This window comes from Physeter macrocephalus, chromosome 6 (assembly GCF_002837175.3).
Source record: "Physeter macrocephalus isolate SW-GA chromosome 6, ASM283717v5, whole genome shotgun sequence".
NCBI lineage: Eukaryota > Metazoa > Chordata > Mammalia > Artiodactyla > Physeteridae > Physeter > Physeter macrocephalus.
Window position 1 is genome coordinate 64,061,665 of NC_041219.1, and position 20,918 is coordinate 64,082,582.

Consider the following 20,918-nt stretch of genomic DNA (forward strand, 5'->3'; position numbering starts at 1 on the left):
CCCCCGCGTCGGCAGGCGGACTCTCAACCACTGCGCCACCAGGGAAGCCCAAGCCATAAGCTTTATAAGTAGAAATACCTACAAGAATTTGCAAATTAAAGAACCAAAGTCTTGAGGTGTTATGTTAGCTCAGTCGGCTAGACCATGATGTTAATCATGATCATTATCATGAACTCCGTCCTGGTACAGGTCAGTTAACACTTTCACTAAACACAGATACTCATTCAAAGATTTCTCAGTAGATGAAATGGAAGAAAAATGGATGGATGAAACAGAAAAACTGTATCATCACTAATGGAAATACAACTCATGATGGATCATCATGACTCATGATGTGCAATAGAGAGAACCGCAAAAAATATTGAAAACTGCTATGCCTCCTCTATGCCTAACTTTACCCTTAAATGAAATTCTTGCCAAAAAAAAGTGAAGAAGTCACTCAGTCTTATGAAACTTAATCAGTGAAATTTCAACATAGGAAATCTTGCCAGCTAGCGGCTGTTTTACACATGGTTAGCTGCTGTCTTGGTTATAGTGCACTCCAGAGAGCAGTAAGCTGAAGCTGAACTACAGCTAGTAGGAACTCCAATAGGTCCCAAAATATCATTCGGAGGGCACAGTGAGAGAGATGCAGTATTTCTCGAATTTTTCATAATCCGCGGCACTACTAGCATCCCACTGACACCACTCTACAGAGGTCTATTCTGGAGTCAGGGGTAGAGCTACATTAAGGAGCCAAAGAAGGAGTTGTCCAGCCTGAGTCAGCTGGAGCCCTCAGAGGGACCAGAGGGAGACTCCTCTTGGAGGGCTTTCCAACTACACACTGGCCTGGAGCCTGACAGAACCTCACGTGGTAAGTGGTGTGTTCTGTTTGACCTGGTAGTAAACTAGAAGTTCTGAAAACCTTATCTAACTGTAATTTAAAGAGATGAGACTGCACAGAGTATTTCAGACAAAATCTAATGAGGGCTCAGAAACTCCTGGGAATAAATTTTTGTTGTTGTAAATTATATTAGGTTTTACAGATGTTTTTACAGGTTTATTCAGAATGTCTGAAAACTTAAGATGTCTTATCCTTCCTCAACTTCAAGAAAAACCATTTTGACTTCTCTCAAAATAAAACCTACATCCCCTCTACAAAATAGTAACAATAGCAAAATTATTGTAAGTACACAAGAAGTAGAAAATACTGTAAACTCCCGTTTAGTTTTTAAACATAAAATTGTAAATACGAAGTGGATTGATAGAAATGTATATAATTCCTAAAGACAGAAACTGCTATAAAATTACAGTAAATAATAATTCTGTTACTTTATTTTTGAAAAGCGGATGCTTCAAAGATTTCTTTCTTTCATCTGTTCGGTAGCTGGGTTTATATGTAAAGTGAAAATAACTTTAGGAACATGGGACTCTAAATAAAATGGACAGCAATTGATAAAATAAAATGAACTCAATTTGGCAAAAATGAATGTCTACTATACTATTCCAGGTACTATTATAGACATTATTTGCTTTCAGACTCACAGCAAATAGGAATTATTATCCCCATTCTGCAAGTAAGGCATAACTTCACAAGGTTGCGCAGGTAGATCCCCGTCTTGCTTCAGAGCCCAAATTTTGGCTCACCAGACTCAAAGTACACTCCAGTATCACTCACTTTGGTAATCAAGCTCTGTAGGTTAACTACACTGTTAGATTCTCATGAATAATGCTTTATTAGATAAAGGATAAGAGATTTAAGAAGTCACATTGAACTAGGAGGCAAAAGAATGAGGCTATGGTCTCCATCAAATTCAGACTCACTGGATCACAATTTATTCACCCTTAAAATGAAGAGATTGGACCAAACATATGTTAAGGCACTTTCCAGTTATAAAAATTTCAGACTTAGTAAAACATTCTGTCATATAAAAGGTTACACTATGTTCTCTGCCATGATTATTTGTTTTTAAAGAAGAATGTCATGGTAAAATGATGGTACAGACATAGGGCCCACTGGGCAAGTTTACCCGATGGTGAGTGCATTTTAGCCCTTTTCCATCACCCAACCCCCTGTCCTGACATCCTGTCCTTGTAACCACAAACAGTTTGTCCAAAAGAGGACAGTGGTAAGATAATAATAATGGAAAGAACTTGAAGTATTATCTTAAAAAAATATTGATCGTCTCCTGTTTGGTATATATAATATTACCATTCTTTTAATTGTTAGTTGAGTCAAACTTCCTCTCTTTGACTGCTTTAGAAAGAAAAGAGTCTACTCCTAACACCATATTTATTAAAAGACTGGTCTGAACTCTCAGAGACAATAATCTTACAGTGCCCAAGGCTTAACTTTCCTTTACGAAAGATTTATTTTTACGAAACTAACCTCAGCTCAGACATCAGCATCAGATTTTGAAAACAAGAAATAGGTCACAACTCAAAGTAAATGATAAATAAGTACCAATCCCTGGAAATACTCACAGTCCCCTTGGTCAGCTGCCAATGCGGACCAGGCTGCCACCCGACTTCGAACATCCACCTGGGTCACAGTCCCAGGTGGCACAGGGGCGGGAGCTCTGGGTGGAGGCGGTATACCAGGGTCTGCTTTGGAAATCACCCTAAAAACAGATGAAAACAAACTGAATTTTTACCATCTCTATTTCTACAATACGTCAATTCTGTCAATTTTATGGTATTAGCTCTTCAACCTCAAGAAGAACTATGTCAAGGGGTAGGATTTCTTAACCATGCCATGTTATGTATATTTATAAATGTATGTGAAATATAAAAATATAGAACATTTTCAAATCAGCTGAAAATCAGGTTTAGCATTTTTTCTGGGTCTCCTAAGATTTGCAAAGGCTGTTAACCAACTAGAGTCCTAACATCTATTTATAGTGCCTTTGGCTACCTTCCCTTAAAGTGCCACACATTGGTTCGTAAGTCTCTGTGACAACACAAGTAGGAGGAGCCAAATCCGAGAAAGACCAGAATCATGGAGAGAAAAGGCACACACACATACACCGACAAACTTGGGAGAGCAAATGAGTTGAGATTACAGGTTGTAATATGCAAAATATAATAATATACCTTCACTGAAAATATATATTTTTTTAATTTTTAGAGGAAAAAAAAGACTTAAAAACACACCAATTCTAGCCCTTAATTTCTTTTAATGTTTTTACCTCAGGACATCAGGTCGCCTCTTCTGTTTCCCTCCTTTACTGTCGCTGATTGCACTTTCAATATCTTCACTAATTAGGTTTGCCTGCAATGAAAGACAAGTTACCTGGGGGCTTATGGATTTTTTTTTGTCTTGATATGTAGGTTAAAACAGAAAAAGGGATTAAGTTCCCTGTCAGAAACAATAAACGTCTTGATGCAAAGAAGACTTTGTTTAAAAATCTGCTTTTGAAACATAACTCTTCCAGTTTTTTAAGTGAACTTTGTAATGACAGGATTGGAAAACTGAAGGAATTTTTAAAGATTATTTAATCCAGATTCCTTTAGTTTTTTTTTTTTTTTTTTTTAAAGAGCTATACTTGCATAAAGGCAAAGAGAAAAAGGATTTGCATATGCTGAAAGTATAAACACATGCTGAAAATGTAATGGGTTAATACCTCTGCCTGGGAAGAAGTGAAGGAACCAGAAGTACATGCAGGTGGAGCAGCATCCCTCCTCTCCCGCATCCTCCCCATCCACTGGGCCCCCATTAACCAGTGGAAACCACTCAGTTCCAGCAGCGCTACTCCCAGTTTAAGACAAACCCACATTGTCACGGGGTGGACCCCAACACTAGGTTGTAACCTTTGTGATAACCCCTTTATTTTGTCATTGCACGTTAATAAAAATTAACTTTTTCGGGGTTTCCCTGGTGGCGCAGTGGTTGAGAATCTGCCTGCTAATGCAGGGGACATGGGTTCAAGCCCTGGTCTGGGAGGATCCCAAATACCGTGGAGCATCTAGGGCCGTGAGCCACAACTACTGAGCCTGCGCGTCTGGAGCCTGTGCTCCGCAACAAGAGAGACCGCGATAGTGAGAGGCCCGCGCACCGCGATGAAGAGTGGCCCCCGCTCGCCGCAACTAGAGAAAGCCCTCGCACAGAAACGAAGACCCAACACAGCAAAAATTAATTAATTAATTAATAAACTCCTACCCCCAATATCTTCTAAAAAAAAATTAACTTTCTCTAAATGGTTTGACTTTTCCGATCCTTTTCCAACAATAACCCTTGAAAATTTAATTTGGTTTTCTTGGGAACCAATAAGAGATTAGCAGCTAAGAAATTTATTTTGTTTGGTTCTGAAGTTTATTTAGCCAGTGATATTACTGTATATTAGGTTCTTGCTGGGATGTATTTATCTTCTATTTTGTGCCTGCTTGTTCTCTGTAATTACGTATGTTTTTCTCAAATACATATATGCATACACACATACATATATATTATACTCTTTTACCACAAGCCCAGGTAATCATAAAATTTTAGAATTGAAAGGATACTTAGAGATCATATAATCTGTTCTTCTTGTTTTGTAATTAATAAAACTGAGGAATACTTATATGATGACTTGGCCTAGGTCACACGGCTATTAAATGAGAGCGCTAATGCATCCTAGTCCAGCTTCACTTCCATAAGAACATCCTAGTTTCAGGAAGACATTACAAACGTCATTTCAAAGGCTTTCTATTATGTGGGAAAATAAAACTGAAGATGCCTAGGAATCCTGAATTTCCTATGGGCAGGGTGTGGGGTTGGCCATCATATTTCTAAGAAAAAATTTACTACAGAGGTGAGCAGGAGTATTGTGTAAAGTCCCATGATAAAGAAACCTTAAAACACAAAACTGATGTTGCAAGATGGCCCATATAAAAGAAACCACATATTTCATGGCATTTATATTTTTAATGGGGCAAGGAAAAAAATCCATCTCATATGTGCACCAATGGGTAAATGCATATAGCTGTGTAGTGGTCCTTGACTTTCAATGAGGACAAAACAGCATTCAGTAAATCTGTTTTGGACCCATCAATATCATCATGCCCTATCAAATAAAGCAAACCTTTTATCCTCAAAACTGAAATCCAGAAACTTCACTCAGCCCAATAACTCTTAGTTTCCAGGGAGGGATTTTAAAGCACTGAAACAAACACCAGATTTAAAATGTCTTCTAGCATAGTTCTCTCTTTTTAAAATGTTTGAATTAAATTTCACTATAGTTTCAGAGCAAAATATTCATCTTAATCCTTACTGATTTAATAAATCTAACCTTGCAAAATTCTTAATACACTTTATGACTTTCAAAAGGCACTATATAAAAGTTTGATGAACATTACGTACACAAATTATCTACTGCCACAATTCTTTTCAAGTAAGATTTTTAGAAAGTCATTTATGACATAAATTGAAATAAAAAGAAAATTATAAAATAACACAATTCATAGTCAATCTTAATTTACCTATCATATTTTAATGTCAAAGAATTACAGAAAAGATCAAGTGACACTTCATGCTAATCTCCCGGCATTTCTTTATAAGATAAAAACTGCCTGTATATGTTATAATACGCAGTCACAGTGATAAAACGTTGCTTTGGCGAAGCACCAATCAACTCAACCAAAAATGATTTCCCTTTTAGAGAAATCAACTCATGAAATAAAGATTCAAGTTTGAAGATAAATTCTAAGGTCCAATAAAGCATCACAAATTATAATCATTTAAAAATTACAGTGTACTTTGAAATACAAATCTTCAGCGCATGGCATATTATTACTGGTAACTATGCTCAACTATTTTCACATTATCACTAGGGGATTACATATCTTGAGCAATTATTCAAGTCACATAATTAAACAGTGAACCTTAAATCGATATCATGGAAAATGTCCAAGGGTTTCATTGCAATAATCCATGCTATGTGATTAGTGCAGAATAAAATAGGATGGCATGATTATTTACTGTCCATGAAGAATGATTTTTGAAGAATCAATCTTTAATTATAAGTCCAAGTCCCTCAGTGAAGAATTTAATGTATTATCCACACCTTTTTAAAAATAAACAGAATGTATCTGATTTCTTTTTTTTAATACTATTCTATCTCCTCTTTATTTACTTAGCCTGGAAACCCTAGGGAAGATACCGCGGTATTTGGTTTCCTTACAAAATCCTAAGAAACTAAAAATCTAGTACCTACTAGTCATGTGATTGAAGTAGATAATCAAAAGCTGCTGGAACATGTGCTTAAAGGGAAAGAAAATTCACCATTCTTTTACCTTAATCTCATCACACTGGAAAAGATGAAGATCGGGCTTGTTCTGAGTTGACTCTTTGCACACGAGGGCAAGAACTGAATCATAGTTACAGGAGTGCATCACAGCTTGGCAGTGCTGGATTGTGTTCAAAGGAAAATTCTCCAGTTCATTCTACAAAGTAAAAATATAACTTGCCTTATTTTTCATTAGCTATATAAAATCTATCCCACAAAGAGCTCTAGGCATCGTACCAATAACTTTTAAAGTATGCAAATCACATTGACAATGGATGTTAGTAAACACGGTAAATTTGGAGGATGAGTAGGTACAAGTAGGCAGCAAAGATACAAGCCTGGTGGATGAGAGAAAGAGCAACAAAAATGGAAATATTTAACAAAGGAATGTAGTTGTGTTCTTAATAAACAGAAGAAATACTGAAATTAGCATTACTGATTTCCTAAGATTATGGGGTAGAGATGATGCCTTTAAGAGCAGAAGAGGTAAACTGAGGCCTCTTTCCAAAATTATTCACCATATTACCTGGTATTCTTTTCCCTGTAGCTATGTAGTTTTGGTTGGTTTGTTTGTTTGTTTGTTTTACTTGAACACTGTACAGTCATACTCTTAGTTTCCACCTTCAGTGATCACAAATGTTAGGCTGAGAATAACACATCATTTGTACACTTTTTATTTCAGTGGATCTCTCAGATGACAAAATTCACTATGTAAGTTTTTCCAAAAATGTCAAACAGCATGGTCAGAAGAATCTTACTAAAAAATACATTCTTCAAAATGATTAAGATATTTGGTCTTGTGAAAGTGAATTTATTTAATGAGATATATTTAAGGTGCTTATCCTAACACTAATGGCCTTACACAAATAGCGAGTGGTGTCATGATGGAATTGACAGGAGAAATCGTGGGGTTTTTTTTAAGTAAACAAAATACAATATCCCTGATAACTAGAACATAAAAAATAACAATAACATTTATTACAGACAGCACATAGACACCACACCATAAACTTATTCTAAGTCCTGACTCCCTGGGACCCAGAAAAGGTGAAACAAAAAATGCAGGTTCCATAAAATTAGAATGAAATTTCTGAGCCATACTAGAGAGATAATAACTTTTCTTTCTTTGCAAAAGTAAATTAAATAGGGGCTTCCCTGGTGGTGCAGTGGTTGAGAGTCCGCCTGCCGATGCAGGGGATACGGGTTCGTGCCCTGGTCCGGGAAGATCCCACATGCCGCAGAGCGGCTAGGCCCGTGAGCCATGGCCGCTGAGCCTGCGCGTCCGGAGCCTGTGCTCCACAACGGGAGAGGCCACAACAGGGAGAGGCCCGCGTACCGCGCAAAAAAAAAAAAAAAAAGTAAATTAAATAATATCCCTCCTCTACAATTACTTGAAACTATGAGGATTAGAGACGCTCTCAGTTGCTATTCTCTCACAGAATTCAATGAATGAGATGAAAGAAAGGGCAAATTTTTCCCCGACTCCTATCAGACAACAAAGAGTTGTTGTCTTTAATTTAGCAACTCAAATGCCTATTAGATGATGGAGCTCAGAAAAGGCCTTTTTTAAGAGCTCCAGCATCTTACCTGAGTAGCTGTGTAAAATAAAGGTGCCCAGTGTTGGCCTGGTGGAAGTTAATGTACATACACACAAACCTTTTTATCCCAATTCACTCACTGGGGTTCAAACCATATCATTGGGATATGGTTTGGCCTAGCATGTAATTAATATGCGTCATAAAGAATAGTGCCCTACAGGGGCCTTATTTTATTTTATTTTTTTATTTTTTTGGTATCAGCGCAATTGTTTCTTTTTTTAAAATTTATTTATTTTTATTTATTTACTTTTGGCTGCATTGGGTCCTCATTGCTGCACATGGGCTTTCTCTAGTTGCGGCGAGCGGGGGCTACTCTTCGTTGCGGTGTGTGCGGGCTTCTCATTGCGGTGGCCTCTATTGCTGTGGAGCATGGGCTCTAGACGCACGGGCTTCAGTAGTTGTGGCACGCAGGCTCAGTAGTTGTGGCACATATTGCGGTGGCCTCTATTGCTGTGGAGCATGGGCTCTAGACGCACGGGCTTCAGTAGTTGTGGCACGCAGGCTCAGTAGTTGTGGCACATGGGCTCTAGACAGCAGGCTCAGTAGTTGTGGCACACGGGGCTTAGCTGCTCTGCAGCCTGCGGGATCTTCCCGGGCCAGGGATCGAACCCGTGTCCCCTGCATTGGCAGGTGGATTCTTAACCACTGCGCCACCAGGGAAGTCCTCAGGGGTCTCATTTTACCACTATGCATTTTTTCCCTCACTTCTTCCATCTCATCCTACATGGTTAAAAAAACATTGTATCCCTCTATCTCTAGTTTAAAAACATGATTTCGCATGCATAAAGAACATAAAGTATGACATTTTTTCTTCAAAATAGCTGACAAGAATATTTTACGTTGCTAAATTTTCACCCATTTTCAAACAACCTGACCTAATTGTAAACATAAATATTTGTGGACTTTCTTGAAAATAAAATAGTATAAATATTTCCAACTTGCCTTTGATTCTAAATCAATCAGGCTCACAGCTCTCTCGTCCACTTGAAGAATCATATCTTGAGTCCATACTTTGCCCTTGGCATCAAGCAATTTCAGCTTCCTTATTCCATCGTCAACAGTTATCATAGCATCTTTCCGATCCAGAACAAAGGTAGTCAAGTGCTGATGATTGGCAAAAAGGAAAAACATAATACACACAGTCTCTTAGTAAACATTTTCCAAAAAAACAGCAAAGTTAAACTAACTGAAGTCAGCTAGTAGAGAGGGGAGAGACAAATACAAAGTACTCTAGAACTTCATGGTTACCTTATTGGGATAATAAGGTCAAACAGGTTTTTGTTGAATAGAGGAAATGATGCCTTGAATCATAAAATATCTAAATCTGTTTAATACTGAGCCTTGTGGAACTCCATAAGCGTGACAAAAACAAACCCTAAACAGATGAAATAACATTCTCTTTATTTAATCCATTTTATTCCATTTTGGTTATTTAAATGCTGAACGATAGAAGGCAATCTACAAGGCAGCTTGAAAACTACACACGTTGATAACTGACAGCAGCAACAGCAATTCTAGTCTGTAACAACTGTCAAACTTTTCACTCTACTGAAACAAAACTGTTTAAATGTAATTAAGCATGCTTGAGGAGGTAGAAACTTGAAAATAAGAGCAATTTAAAAATTACTCCTTACTTAAATATTTTCCATTATAATAAGCAAATGTCCACCCAAGTAGATTCCAATTAAGAGCAAATATCTTAAAAGACAGCAATAGAGGAAAAACTAAAGAAAGAAACCATTGCTTAAACAGAACTAATAATGACTTTAGACAAAACTAAAAGTAAAACTAAACCATCCACTGAAACTGTCAAGGCTTATTTCAAGAAGATTCCATAATACAAAATAGAAGCCTTGGTCCTGTTTTCAACCAAAATAAGGCTGACAATGATAAATGAGTAGTTATCATTTTAATTTATTCTCTATGAAAACAGATTAACAAGATACTTTTATATTTAACACCTGCTTTATAAAAATCTGAAAGAAAAAAGGTCAACACAATTTACAAATCATAGAAATGAAATAAAACATAACTCTGATTTTACTACCAATTTTTATGTCCCTCAAGCTTCATTCTAAAGTTAGCAAACATCAAAGCATCTTACTTCAACATGGTACTGGGATATATCTGACACGCTGCTGACACTGTCCCGTGCATAATTCTTCCTTTGTTCTGGAAAAGAAGTTTAAAAAGCCATTATTTACCCATGAATAGGCTGATGTTCATATATCAGTGTCTCGTGGCCATCTCTAAAACTAGTCTATCTCATATATAAGTACAGTAATACAGTAGTATAAGTCACCACTGTGTGGTGTATCTGAAAATACTCATCATTCACATTAAATGAAAAAGTCATGAGAAAGCTTACATTATATGCAAGAACAATTTGACCCAACATAAATGTTCAGAATCCCAAAGGTTAACAAGATTATTAATGTTGTAAGAAAAAGTTATTTTGTGTAAAGATTTTATTAATCAGGGACCTCTTCTTTGGCAAAAAGATAAAAACTGGCTTGTAAATTTCATCTTTTAATGCACTGAGAACAAAATGGAACTGCAAATACTGTCACAGATGCTGTATTATATGAGTTAGACTACATTATTAAAATAATAAACACTGCAAGGAACATGTTTCACCACATCCACACCATGGAGAGTGTTAAAGGAGAGTCAATCATACTCATTGCCATTAAACTTTAACAATTTTCACACATCTAAACACACAAATGTGATAATCAGAATTGTAGATATAAGCTGTTAGAAAAAATAAGAAAGTTAGGTAGAAAGTTTCTGCACCAACTATTTAAAAAGCAAAAAGCAACCTTTGTTTTTCTTTTGTAAAATGCTGCAAAACCAAAATAAAATATGTGAAGGCAATATTTTGTGTTTGCTGCTTTCTAATCAAGCAACTTGATTATTTGTAAATTTGCAGTTGCCCTATTTTTTCTAAAGCAGCATGCTATGGTGAAAAAGAACTCTAAGTGGGAACCAGAAGAGTTTTGATTCTCACTTTGGCTCTGTCATTAAGTAGGATATTGAATTTAGCAAAACTCTGGATCTCAGCACCCTTATTGTAAAATATAAGGGTTAAATAAGATCAAACTTCAAGACTCCTACAGTACTAAAATTCTCTATCTGTCTCTCTGTCTCTATCTCTTTCTCTCTCTGTCTCATACACACACCTTAGCTTTCCTAATAACCATTTTTTTTCCCAAATATAAACCTGTTTCTTTCAGGTAGTATGGAAACTTTTAGATTTTCCTAAAACAACAGAAGTTGAAAAGTTCTGCTGAGCATAAAAGCAGAGCAAGTACAAAAATATAAAGCACATATACAGACCAAGAATGTTAACACATAGAATTTTTTTAAACTTTGATAAAAGTAATGACTTTTCATTTACATTTATCTTAATGCTTACATGAAAATATAAATATGCCTTATATTATATCACTATGATATTATTCTAATATATTCTATTTTTGCTTTTGCAGCATTAAAGTTACTTAATAAAAACAGACACACTACAAAATTCAGTATCTGCTACCTTTCTTTTTCTGTTTGGATGATGATCTGAAGAAGTATGATCCATCTGGTCCTACCAAAACAATGTGACCAAAAAGAAACATCTGGTTTCACCTAAAATTTTCTATTCTGTTATGACAAAACATAAACCTTAATTTACATATTTTAAAAAGTGAACAACCATAATTTTTCTGATTATTAGCTGAGGATTAATCAATGTGAGATATTAACAAGTGGATAATTTTTCTTGGGAAAACCATTATAACTTTTTTTTTTTTTTTTTTTTGCGGTACGCGGGCCTCTCACTGTTGTGGCCTCTCTCTTCGCGGAGCACAGGCTCCGGACGCGCAGGCTCAGCGGCCATGGTTCACGGGCCCAGCCGCTCCGCGGCATGTGGGATCTTCCCAGACCGGGGCACGAACCCGCGTCTCCTGCATCGGCAGGCGGACTCTCAACCACTGCGCCACCAGGGAAACCCCCATTATAACTTTTAAAGTACAATGTATAACTCAGGGACATATCTGAGAAAAGCACTTTTAGAAATAATCAATATTTCAGAATCACTGATTCAGCGTATTCTAACACAATTCTCCACGGCCAACTCAGAACATGAGGGTAGTTCTGTTTCCTCTGGTCTGATCTAAGGACACTAAAATAAATGGCAGTGCTTGCCATGGTCTCCAATTTTGATATGGCAACCCCAGGATGTTCAAATGCTTTTTCTGAGTCTGTCAGATAAGTGATTGGCAAACACAGTTGAAGGTCAAAAATATTGTTTTGTAAATAAATATTCTCATTATGAAATAGTAAGACTTTTTTCCCCCAAATTTCCTACACATAGTTTCTCAATCCCACAGAAACGTACTTTACAAAAATAGAAAAACACTATTTGATAGTATTCATAAACAGCATGATGTTAACTGATTACTCTGATTGCCTAAAAGATATGGTACCATTTCTAATTTTCCAAATCAAGGATCCATTTTAGGAATTCCTAAGCTCTTTCTCTCTCATGTTACACAATAAATAAGATGTATGTGTTACAAGAAATTACCTTTAAAAATCCTAAAAATGTATAAATGCCATAAAATAGATTTATAAATAAACTAGTAGTTTCAGTGATTTAAGTCAATGAATAAATAAAAGTTACTATTAACATTTTAATAGGAAATTTTGAAAGAAGGCTCCTAAAAGGCAATTATAGTACATTTATTTTTTATGAAAATCATATGTATTCTCAAGTACAGCTGTAAAAAGGACTTATGCTCCTAAGCCTGAAAAATCTCACCCAAAGCCTTAAAACAGTGTGAAAAGCCTAAATAAAGTCTCCATGATACTCAAGATAAAGTCCCTCCTGACGTTCGCCACTTTCTCTAACAACGGTTCTCAACCTTGGCTGCACATTAGAATGAACTTTAAAAAAAAATACTGCGCTCCCCACGCCCCCCAGTATTCTAATGTAATTGGCCCAGGATGAAATCTGGGCCCTGGGATTTGGAAAAGCTCTCCAGGCAATTCTAACGTGCAAGTGGCAACTCATCTACCACATCTTATCTCCTTAAGTTGAAAGTTTTTTCTTTCCAAATTAAGAGCGTAAATCACGGTCAAATAGTCTCTCTCTCTGAATCAATTAGAGCCAGGAACAAATTTTACTTGGTTACACTACCACTGATTGTGTTTCACTGTTTTTCCTAATAGCTTTTATCCCATGGACCACAATATACAAACCCAAAAGGATGGAAGAATTCAGTCACCAAAGACGAAACTCCTTTACACATCATTTTAGCATTCTTGAGTTGATATGCTGCTGCGAAAACTGATATTCTCCTTCTGGATCAGGAACTTAAACTTAGGTTTCAACGAACTTTGGATGATTATGATATATCACGGTGGGTTCATCAGTTGTACCAGATGTACCACTCTGGGGGGCTGGTGATAGCGGAGGAGGCTAGGCTGTGTAGGCATATGGGAAATCTCTGTACCTTCTCCTCAGTTTTGCTGCGAACCTAAAACTGATCCCAACAAAGTCTTAATTTTAAAAAATTAGGTTTCATCTAACTCTTCAATGAGTACAATGACAACTATAACAATATGCAGGTCTCAGCATTTAAACTTAATTCTCGTTTGCCTATATTGCTGTTTATGCATAAGAGAGCAAGATTTGAAACAGCTAACATTCAGAAAATTGCTATTTTCTCTTTCTCTGAAAACAAAGTGTTGCTTCGAAAGTAAGGACTTGATTATTAAAATGAAAAAAAATGTAACATAAAAGCAGCTGCCGAGTAGTCCTCTCCCTAAATAAAACAATGGGCTATAGTTCATATTACTTTACACTTATAAAACTTTCAACCACAGTAAAGGAGAATTCTTTTCTCACTATTTTAGTGTATAATTTCCATAGAAGAGAGGTGGCTTAGTGGGAATCAGTAAGAAGCACTGAGTAAAAATTATAAGCTCTCATTATCTAGGCAACTATAATCAGATTGACAAATCAGTATCTGAACAAGACAACTTTTAAAAATCAAGGTCATTTTTACAAAACTACATTATTTAAGAATTAATTGTATTGGCCAGTCCAACAAGTCGTTAAAATAGCTTATCCCCGAGGAGAAAAGAAGCTTTAAAACTTTCAGCTAAGGGGGAAAAATTGCCAAACTGTCTTTTTGAGTCACATGCACTGACATACTCTATGACGCAGAATTTTGACTCTACCATCGCCCAACCTCCTGATAGTATATAATCAAGGGCCTTTTACTTCTTAAGAATTTCAAAAAGTTTTTTCTTAGAATATTTATTTTTTCCAAGTAAATCACACCTTGTAAATAATGAGTATGGAGATAAAAGAAGTGGGTTTTAACCCTTCAGTGCCACCTGAATGTATAAGAGCTGGCCTGAGCTTCAGTTAGGACAAGTAAACAGAGAGCCTAGTTCCAAACCAAGATCAGGAGACAGAGAGAAACAGAAAGAAAAAGAAAGATAAGTACAAAAAGAAAAATACGTGGGGTAGATATCTATTAAGAAAAGTGGTATATTCAGGAATACTGCTCTGAGAACGCTGAGTCAAGCACTATGTAAAAATACAGGAAAGTTTACAGTCAAGTCAATTATACAGAATGAACTGTATCATTTATAGATTACTTATGCTCACTTCTTACCAGTACCTCCCTGAGAAGAACAAAGAAAAGCAAGAAAAAACAAATATATTTTCCCACTTGCTAACATCACAAAAACGTTCAAACTTAAGGTAAAATGAAACTCGAGAGAGTGCCTGTCTGTCATGTTTATCTTTCACTACCTGCCCTCCCAACAATACTATAAATGTTGGTCATGACAATAAAGTATTACTAAATGATAATTCTGTGAAACTTACATTTTTCTGGAGACAGGATGACTTTAAACAGCTGATTATTTATGGTAAATGGTCATATTCCAAATCCAGCAATATCTAATTTAAAGGAAAGTTATTTTTCTAGGAAGTTCAGCTGTTCAGCACACAGCAAAGAATCCACACTTAAATAAGCCCTCTGAGTGGCAGACAGAGATGTTACAATGTCTAATATTAAAACGTGCGCATAGGGCTTCCCTGGTGGCGCAGCGGTTGCGCGTCCGCCTGCCGATGCAGGGGAACCGGGTTCGCGCCCCGGTCTGGGAGGATCCCACGTGCCGCGGAGCGGCTGGGCCCGTGGGCCATGGCCGCTGAGCCTGCGCGTCCGGAGCCTGTGCTCCGCAACGGGAGAGGCCGCAGCAGAGGGAGGCCCGCGTACCGCACACACACAAAAAAAGTGCGCATCTTAATGCATAAGGGGGAGGACTCAATTTCCCACTCAGAATCTACGTACACTACGCACAAGATTTCCTATCAGTTTCTCAGCCCACACATAGCAGAAGCAATGCTAGAAGCAGGCATGTTACCAACAGGGAAAAGTTCATATGGGGTTATTAAAGCTGCCTGGGACCCAGACACATGGAAAAAACCGCCTCAAATACCCCAAAGGGAAAAGATTCTGAATGATTTGGTGTAAAGGTAAGGAATGCAGCCTCCGAGCACATGGCAGCACACAAGCTCGTGTGCACGCCACTGACCCTCTGAGTCATGGACAAGAGATTACAGGAGCCACGCCCCAACAGAAGGGAATGTTTTAATACTTTTTACAAGCATTTCCCTTAAAAGCTATTTTAAAGCTTAAAGACACTGACAAGCAGGTTAGCCGGAAAAAAATGTACAACATTTTCAATTCCCTGATTAACAGCAGCCAAATGAAATGTTACTGTCATGAGATAAGAAAAGAAAGAAACCGTAGAAGAGAGAAATTAATACGTATTTCCTATTTATGTTGTCAGGGACTTTAGTGACGCAGAGCCTCTGACGTGCTGGCTTTGAAATTTCTTGTACAATAAAAAAGAAAGGACAGTATAAGGTTATTAAAACTGAAGCACATTTTAAACATTTTTCCTTGAATAAATTAACACATAAAGAAGCTAACTTATTGTCATAATTGTGTCGTTTGCATTTACAGAATTTATTAAAAAAATTTCTAGTGATATCTGGAATGCAAGCTTAAAAACATACGATGAAGGGGCTTCCCTGGTGGCACAGTGGTTGAGAGTCCGCCTGCCGATGCAGGGGACACGGGTTCGAGCCCTGGTCTGGGAAGATCCCACATGCCGCAGAGCAACTGGGCCCGTGAGCCATGGCCGCTGAGCCTGCGCGTCTGGAGCCTGTGCTCCGCAACAAGAGAGGCCGCGATAGTGAGAGGCCCGCGCACCGTGATGAAGAGTGGCCCCCGCTCGCCACAACTAGAGAAAGCCCTCGCACAGAAACGAAGACTCAACACAGCCAAAAATAAATAAATCAATTAATTAAAAAAAAAATGAACTGCGGTGTCATAAAAAAACAAAAAACATATGATGAAGATTACCCCTTGATCCTGTCAAAGTATCACTGTGATTAGATGTATAACATCATTTGGAGGTAACAGTAAAATATTAAATTTGAGAGCCTTGATGAATCTGAGGGCTCAGGACAAAAAGTGACTCTCCTATGCCCTTCCTCACTGCCATGATAGGCTCATTACTTCTATTTTTTCATATAAAATTACCACAATATTATTACCGTTTCTATTTTGTAGTTGAGGAAACTGGGACCAATAGGTTAAACCATTTGCTCAAAATGGCAGCCCTTTGGTAGAAAGTGCCATTATTCAGCCACAGATCGTTTGGCCTCCCAAACCCATGCCTCTCTGAGAGTCATCCTGAAGCAATCTGGATGGCACATTATGGTGTCAGACTGAAAAGTGTTCTCATAAAGAAGACCAAGCTGAATGAAACTCCTGATATAGTAACTAGCCTGTGGTCAGTGTATAAAAAACAGTGGTCATTACCGTGAAACTCATGTTGCAGTGCACTAAATAATACCTTCATATCCCAGAGAAGTCCATGTACCAGCCATGAAAACAAATGAATTCTTGAAGGATTTATTCAACTGGTTTAATCATTGTGAAAGGAGAAATCTTCAAGAAAATGCATACATTGTGACACAGTAAATGACATTACAAATCTCTCCTTTACCAACTTTCTAGTTACAAAAAGAAGTTAAAACTACACAGACTGGGAGGCTAAACACTCCCAATGTTAACTAAATATAGTTAAAACTTCAAATAGAATTTGTTCATTGCAAAGGTTTGTTCAAAACCTGGACGTGTTTCTCCACTGTCATTCATGCATCTGACCATTCATTCCATAGGCATTTATTGGGAGCCTGTCGGAGAGAAGGCATACTGTGTGTGTGTGTTTGTGGACAGCAAGCTGGGAGGGAGAGGTGAGTATTAGCTACAAGGAGGAATGAAACATTACCTGCAACTTCAAGAGACTTAAAACCCTCTGACTTCTAAGCCTAATACACTGCCGAGTGTTCTTTCGTCTGTATAAATGTCTCTTGCATTTGCCCCTTTCCAACCCTCTAATTATGTCCTCTGTTTTACCAATATGCTGTTCATTGGCCTCACACTACACAAGATTAACTGTTATATTTTCTTACCATCAAGATTTTTAAAGTTTTGTGACTTTGACAAATTACCTCACCTTAAAAAGGAGCCTCAGCTTGCTTTATACGTAAAAGAGGAGAGATAAAAATTTACTGCTTAAAGCTAAAGATTCAATCATTGGAGCTATGATTTTATGAAATTGCTCCCAACACAAAATAAACATTAACATTTGCAGGTGAGTACTACTTTTTATTCCTTGTTCCTTTATTAGCTTTCTGAAAATATACTTTTGGATCTATGGTATTTGTGAGATGATTAATACTCTTTCTCCTTAACAAAAATCTTCGGGCTATTATTTAGATATCTGACTTACCTACATTATTTAGGTCTCTGATTCACCTACTTCCATCCATGCTCATCAAATCCATGCTCAACTGCTACCAGAGTGATCCAAGAGAGATATGACCTATTATTCCCCCAGTTAAAACACTTCAGTGGCCATTCCTTGTAAACAATGTCCAAATGCCTTAGTGTGATTTTTCCCAATGTCGTCCGTGTTTATTTTTCCCATCTTATTTCCCGGTGCACCACCTTAACTGTTTGCAACTCATTGATGCATTATATTCATTCTACAGGTATTTACTGAGCATAAGTTATACATTAGCCACTGTGCTAAGCTTAGGGAATCCTAAAGTAAACAAGGCAAATGTGGCCCACCTTCAGAGAGCGTATAGTCTAGTTTAAAAGGGTTCATACAGCTGCTTACAGCACCCTGCAGCCCCACAAATGCCTGGAAAATTTCAGGGTTTAATCTCTCTATGAAATCCCTCCTGCCTACCTGCCCTGTTCACATAGAAGAGCTGACCCTGCCCCCCTCCTCCATCTGCATCTCATACACATTGCCATCCAAGCTTATGCAGCACTTTATTATAACAATACATGCACGAGTCTACCTCACCAAGACAGTGCACAAGCAATGACCATCTCCTATTTATCTTTGAAATGAATCAAAGGACGTGGAAACAGAGACTGTGACGATCATGGCCAAGCACACAGAAACATGTAATAACTTTCTGTCTAGAAATGAAAGACTGAAGGAATTGATTATCTTCGCAAAAACAAAAAAAAGATTTTCCCCTTTTCAGTTTCTTCAAGTCATTCTGTAGAGTGCAAGTCCCTTAAGTTAAAGGACCATATGTTACCAGCCCTGTGCTGGGCACATATTAATCACAAAATAAGTATTTGTGGAATATATTCTCCAGATATACAGTTCATAATGACTAGGCCATGGTAAGAATGTCACAATATCGTACTCAAGAGAACTGAAACCAACGCTAATCAGATTGACAAGGCCACAAGAAAATGTATCTATGTATGGTATAAAATCCATTTTATGAGTGTATAATTTGAGTCCTAAAGTCTAGTCACTGGATATATAGGCAGAGAAAGAATCACAAAACCTTAGAATGAGTCATTCTTATCACAGCCAAGATATTGTAGCTCTAGGTGACATAAAAAGAAAAGAATTTCAAATTTAGAAAATGCTATTCGTTCCTATAGTAGATAATAACAATAACAGCAAATATATACAGTCTTTTTTGCTTGCCAGGCACTGTTCAAAGCATTTTACATGTACTAACTCATTAAATTCTCCTGTCAACCCTACAAGATATCTCCCTTATACACACAAGCAAAATGAGGGACAGACAGGTAGAGTAATTTGCTCAGCTAATAAGTGGATTTGCACCCAGGACGTCTGGCTCCAGTGTCTTTGCTCTTAACCACAATACTAGTCTCATTCTTTATGGTTGCATAATAATAAAAGGCCATGCAGACCCTGTGAAAGCAAATGCCTTCCTAAACATATGTGGTATATTTCAGGAGTCCTTAACTTCTTTGTAGTATTGACTTCTATTTTATATTTGAAGTTAAAAAAAACAACAACAACAGTATTTATAAGTGAGACAATAGAGGGAGGACAATGGAAGTTAGAGAAGGATCTGAAAGAAATTATATAAGGGCTGTTGGTCATACTGTAATACTACCTAAACAAACATATCATACATAATTAGATGGGAAAATCCACCTAAGGTACTGGTACCGTGCAAAAAGACTCCTTAGAAAGTACTGAATACATTTCATCTGTAGTTCTAATTGTATGACAGCCAGCAGAGATTACAGCTTTGGTAGCTTCTGTAAAAATTATTTTTAAAATAATCCTTATCTATCAATCGCTACTTCATTCCCAATAATATAAACAAGGCATGGGTTCAAGCTATGGCTTTGAACAAGTCATTCATAAAAAGTAAGTAGTTAGAAATAGAATTATACCCCATTAAATACACAAACATACCATAGAGAGCCTTTGCACTTGTTCTTGAACTGTGTTCTCTGTCCATGGAAAAGGTGGGTGATGATCCGTAGCCACTGTAAAAAAAAGAAAAAAAAAAGGTCATTGTGCTGACTTAAAGTCCAAAGTAAGCAATAAAATGTCAAAACTACAAATAAAAATTCCAGTGGACCACAATCACCATGTGTTTTTAAAGAACATATAGAGTTTATACAACCGGCTCTGTAAAAAAGAGCCGGATACTGATCCAGTCAAGAAATAGGCTATTGGATCCTGATCCACCGTGGATGGAGGCTGCTACAAATGGCAACCTCCTCTCAAGCATCAAGTCAGAACCACAGCCAAGGAGATTCAACAAGGTTGAAGCTGCCTTAGAAGAATTTAAGTTTGCCATACTAAACTGAGTTGTGAGCAGTGATCCAATCATAAAAAGTTCTCAATCATTTAAACTGTAATGAAATAGACACTACTTTCATAAATACTTAAAATGCAGTTAATGAAAATAACACGTTATTGTTAAATTTGACCAGCTTTACCGGGTACTTCTAGCTTATTGTTGCTGTTATGTGAAGTAAACATATTATTTGAATTTTTAAAATTTATTCAGTAAACATTTATTAAGCCCTAAAATCTAGAAGAATGAGGGGTAAGGCGGGGCGGGGGGAGGGTACTGTTAATAAAACAAGTAAAAAACAAAAGTTAAAAAAAAGATAAATACTTAAATAAATAAATAAAAATAAAATAAAACAAGTAAAATGGTTACCACAGAATGTGACATCTGGGTCAAACTAATAGATATAACATCAAATAAGGACTAAATTTTTATAAGGATGCCCAAGAAGGCTTCACTGGCATTTAAGCAGAATCTAAAAGAATGGAAAGCAGCTCTAGAGGCAGGTGGAGAATTAAGTGAGGAAAAATCATGTAGATCTGGCTCAAGAACTAGCATGACGCCCGAGGGGAAAAGCATCTAGTGGGATGTGCTTGGAAGAGATGAATGACTCGAGAAGTAGGGAAGGCAAATAGAGGGCTTAAGGATTAAACTTCTATTCTCTAGATGGAGTAAATATCTTTAAACAGGGAAGTAACATGATCCAAACAACTTTTTAAGAAAGATAATCCAGGAATTAATGGCAAGGTAACCAGATGGAAAGGTGCTGCAAAAATTCAGGTAGGAGGGCTTCCTTGGTGGCGCAGTGGTTGAGAGTCCGTCTGCCGA

General features: G+C 37.2%; 1 protein-coding gene across 14 annotated transcripts in view; it reads right to left on the minus strand.

Moving 5' to 3' along the window:
* The window catches only part of EPS8 (EGFR pathway substrate 8, signaling adaptor), a 199,143-nt gene that overhangs the window by 49,566 nt on the left and 128,659 nt on the right, over positions 1–20,918 (minus strand). For 10 of the 14 annotated variants that reach the window (XM_028491054.2, XM_055085492.1, XM_028491051.2 and 7 more), the window contains 7 exons: positions 19,703–19,776; positions 11,388–11,438; positions 9,948–10,015; positions 8,786–8,947; positions 6,253–6,402; positions 3,168–3,250; positions 2,464–2,600 (listed from right to left, as the gene is read on the minus strand). In XM_028491054.2, coding sequence (XP_028346855.1) covers positions 2,464–2,600; positions 3,168–3,250; positions 6,253–6,402; positions 8,786–8,947; positions 9,948–10,015; positions 11,388–11,438; positions 19,703–19,776 — 725 coding nt within the window. Of the gene's footprint in view, positions 1–2,463; positions 2,601–3,167; positions 3,251–6,252; positions 6,403–8,785; positions 8,948–9,947; positions 10,016–11,387; positions 11,455–13,093; positions 13,378–14,735; positions 14,811–19,702; positions 19,777–20,918 lie in introns of those variants that run through there. The other 4 variants (XM_028491059.2, XM_028491060.2, XM_028491061.2 and 1 more) reach the window with 3 other exon arrangements.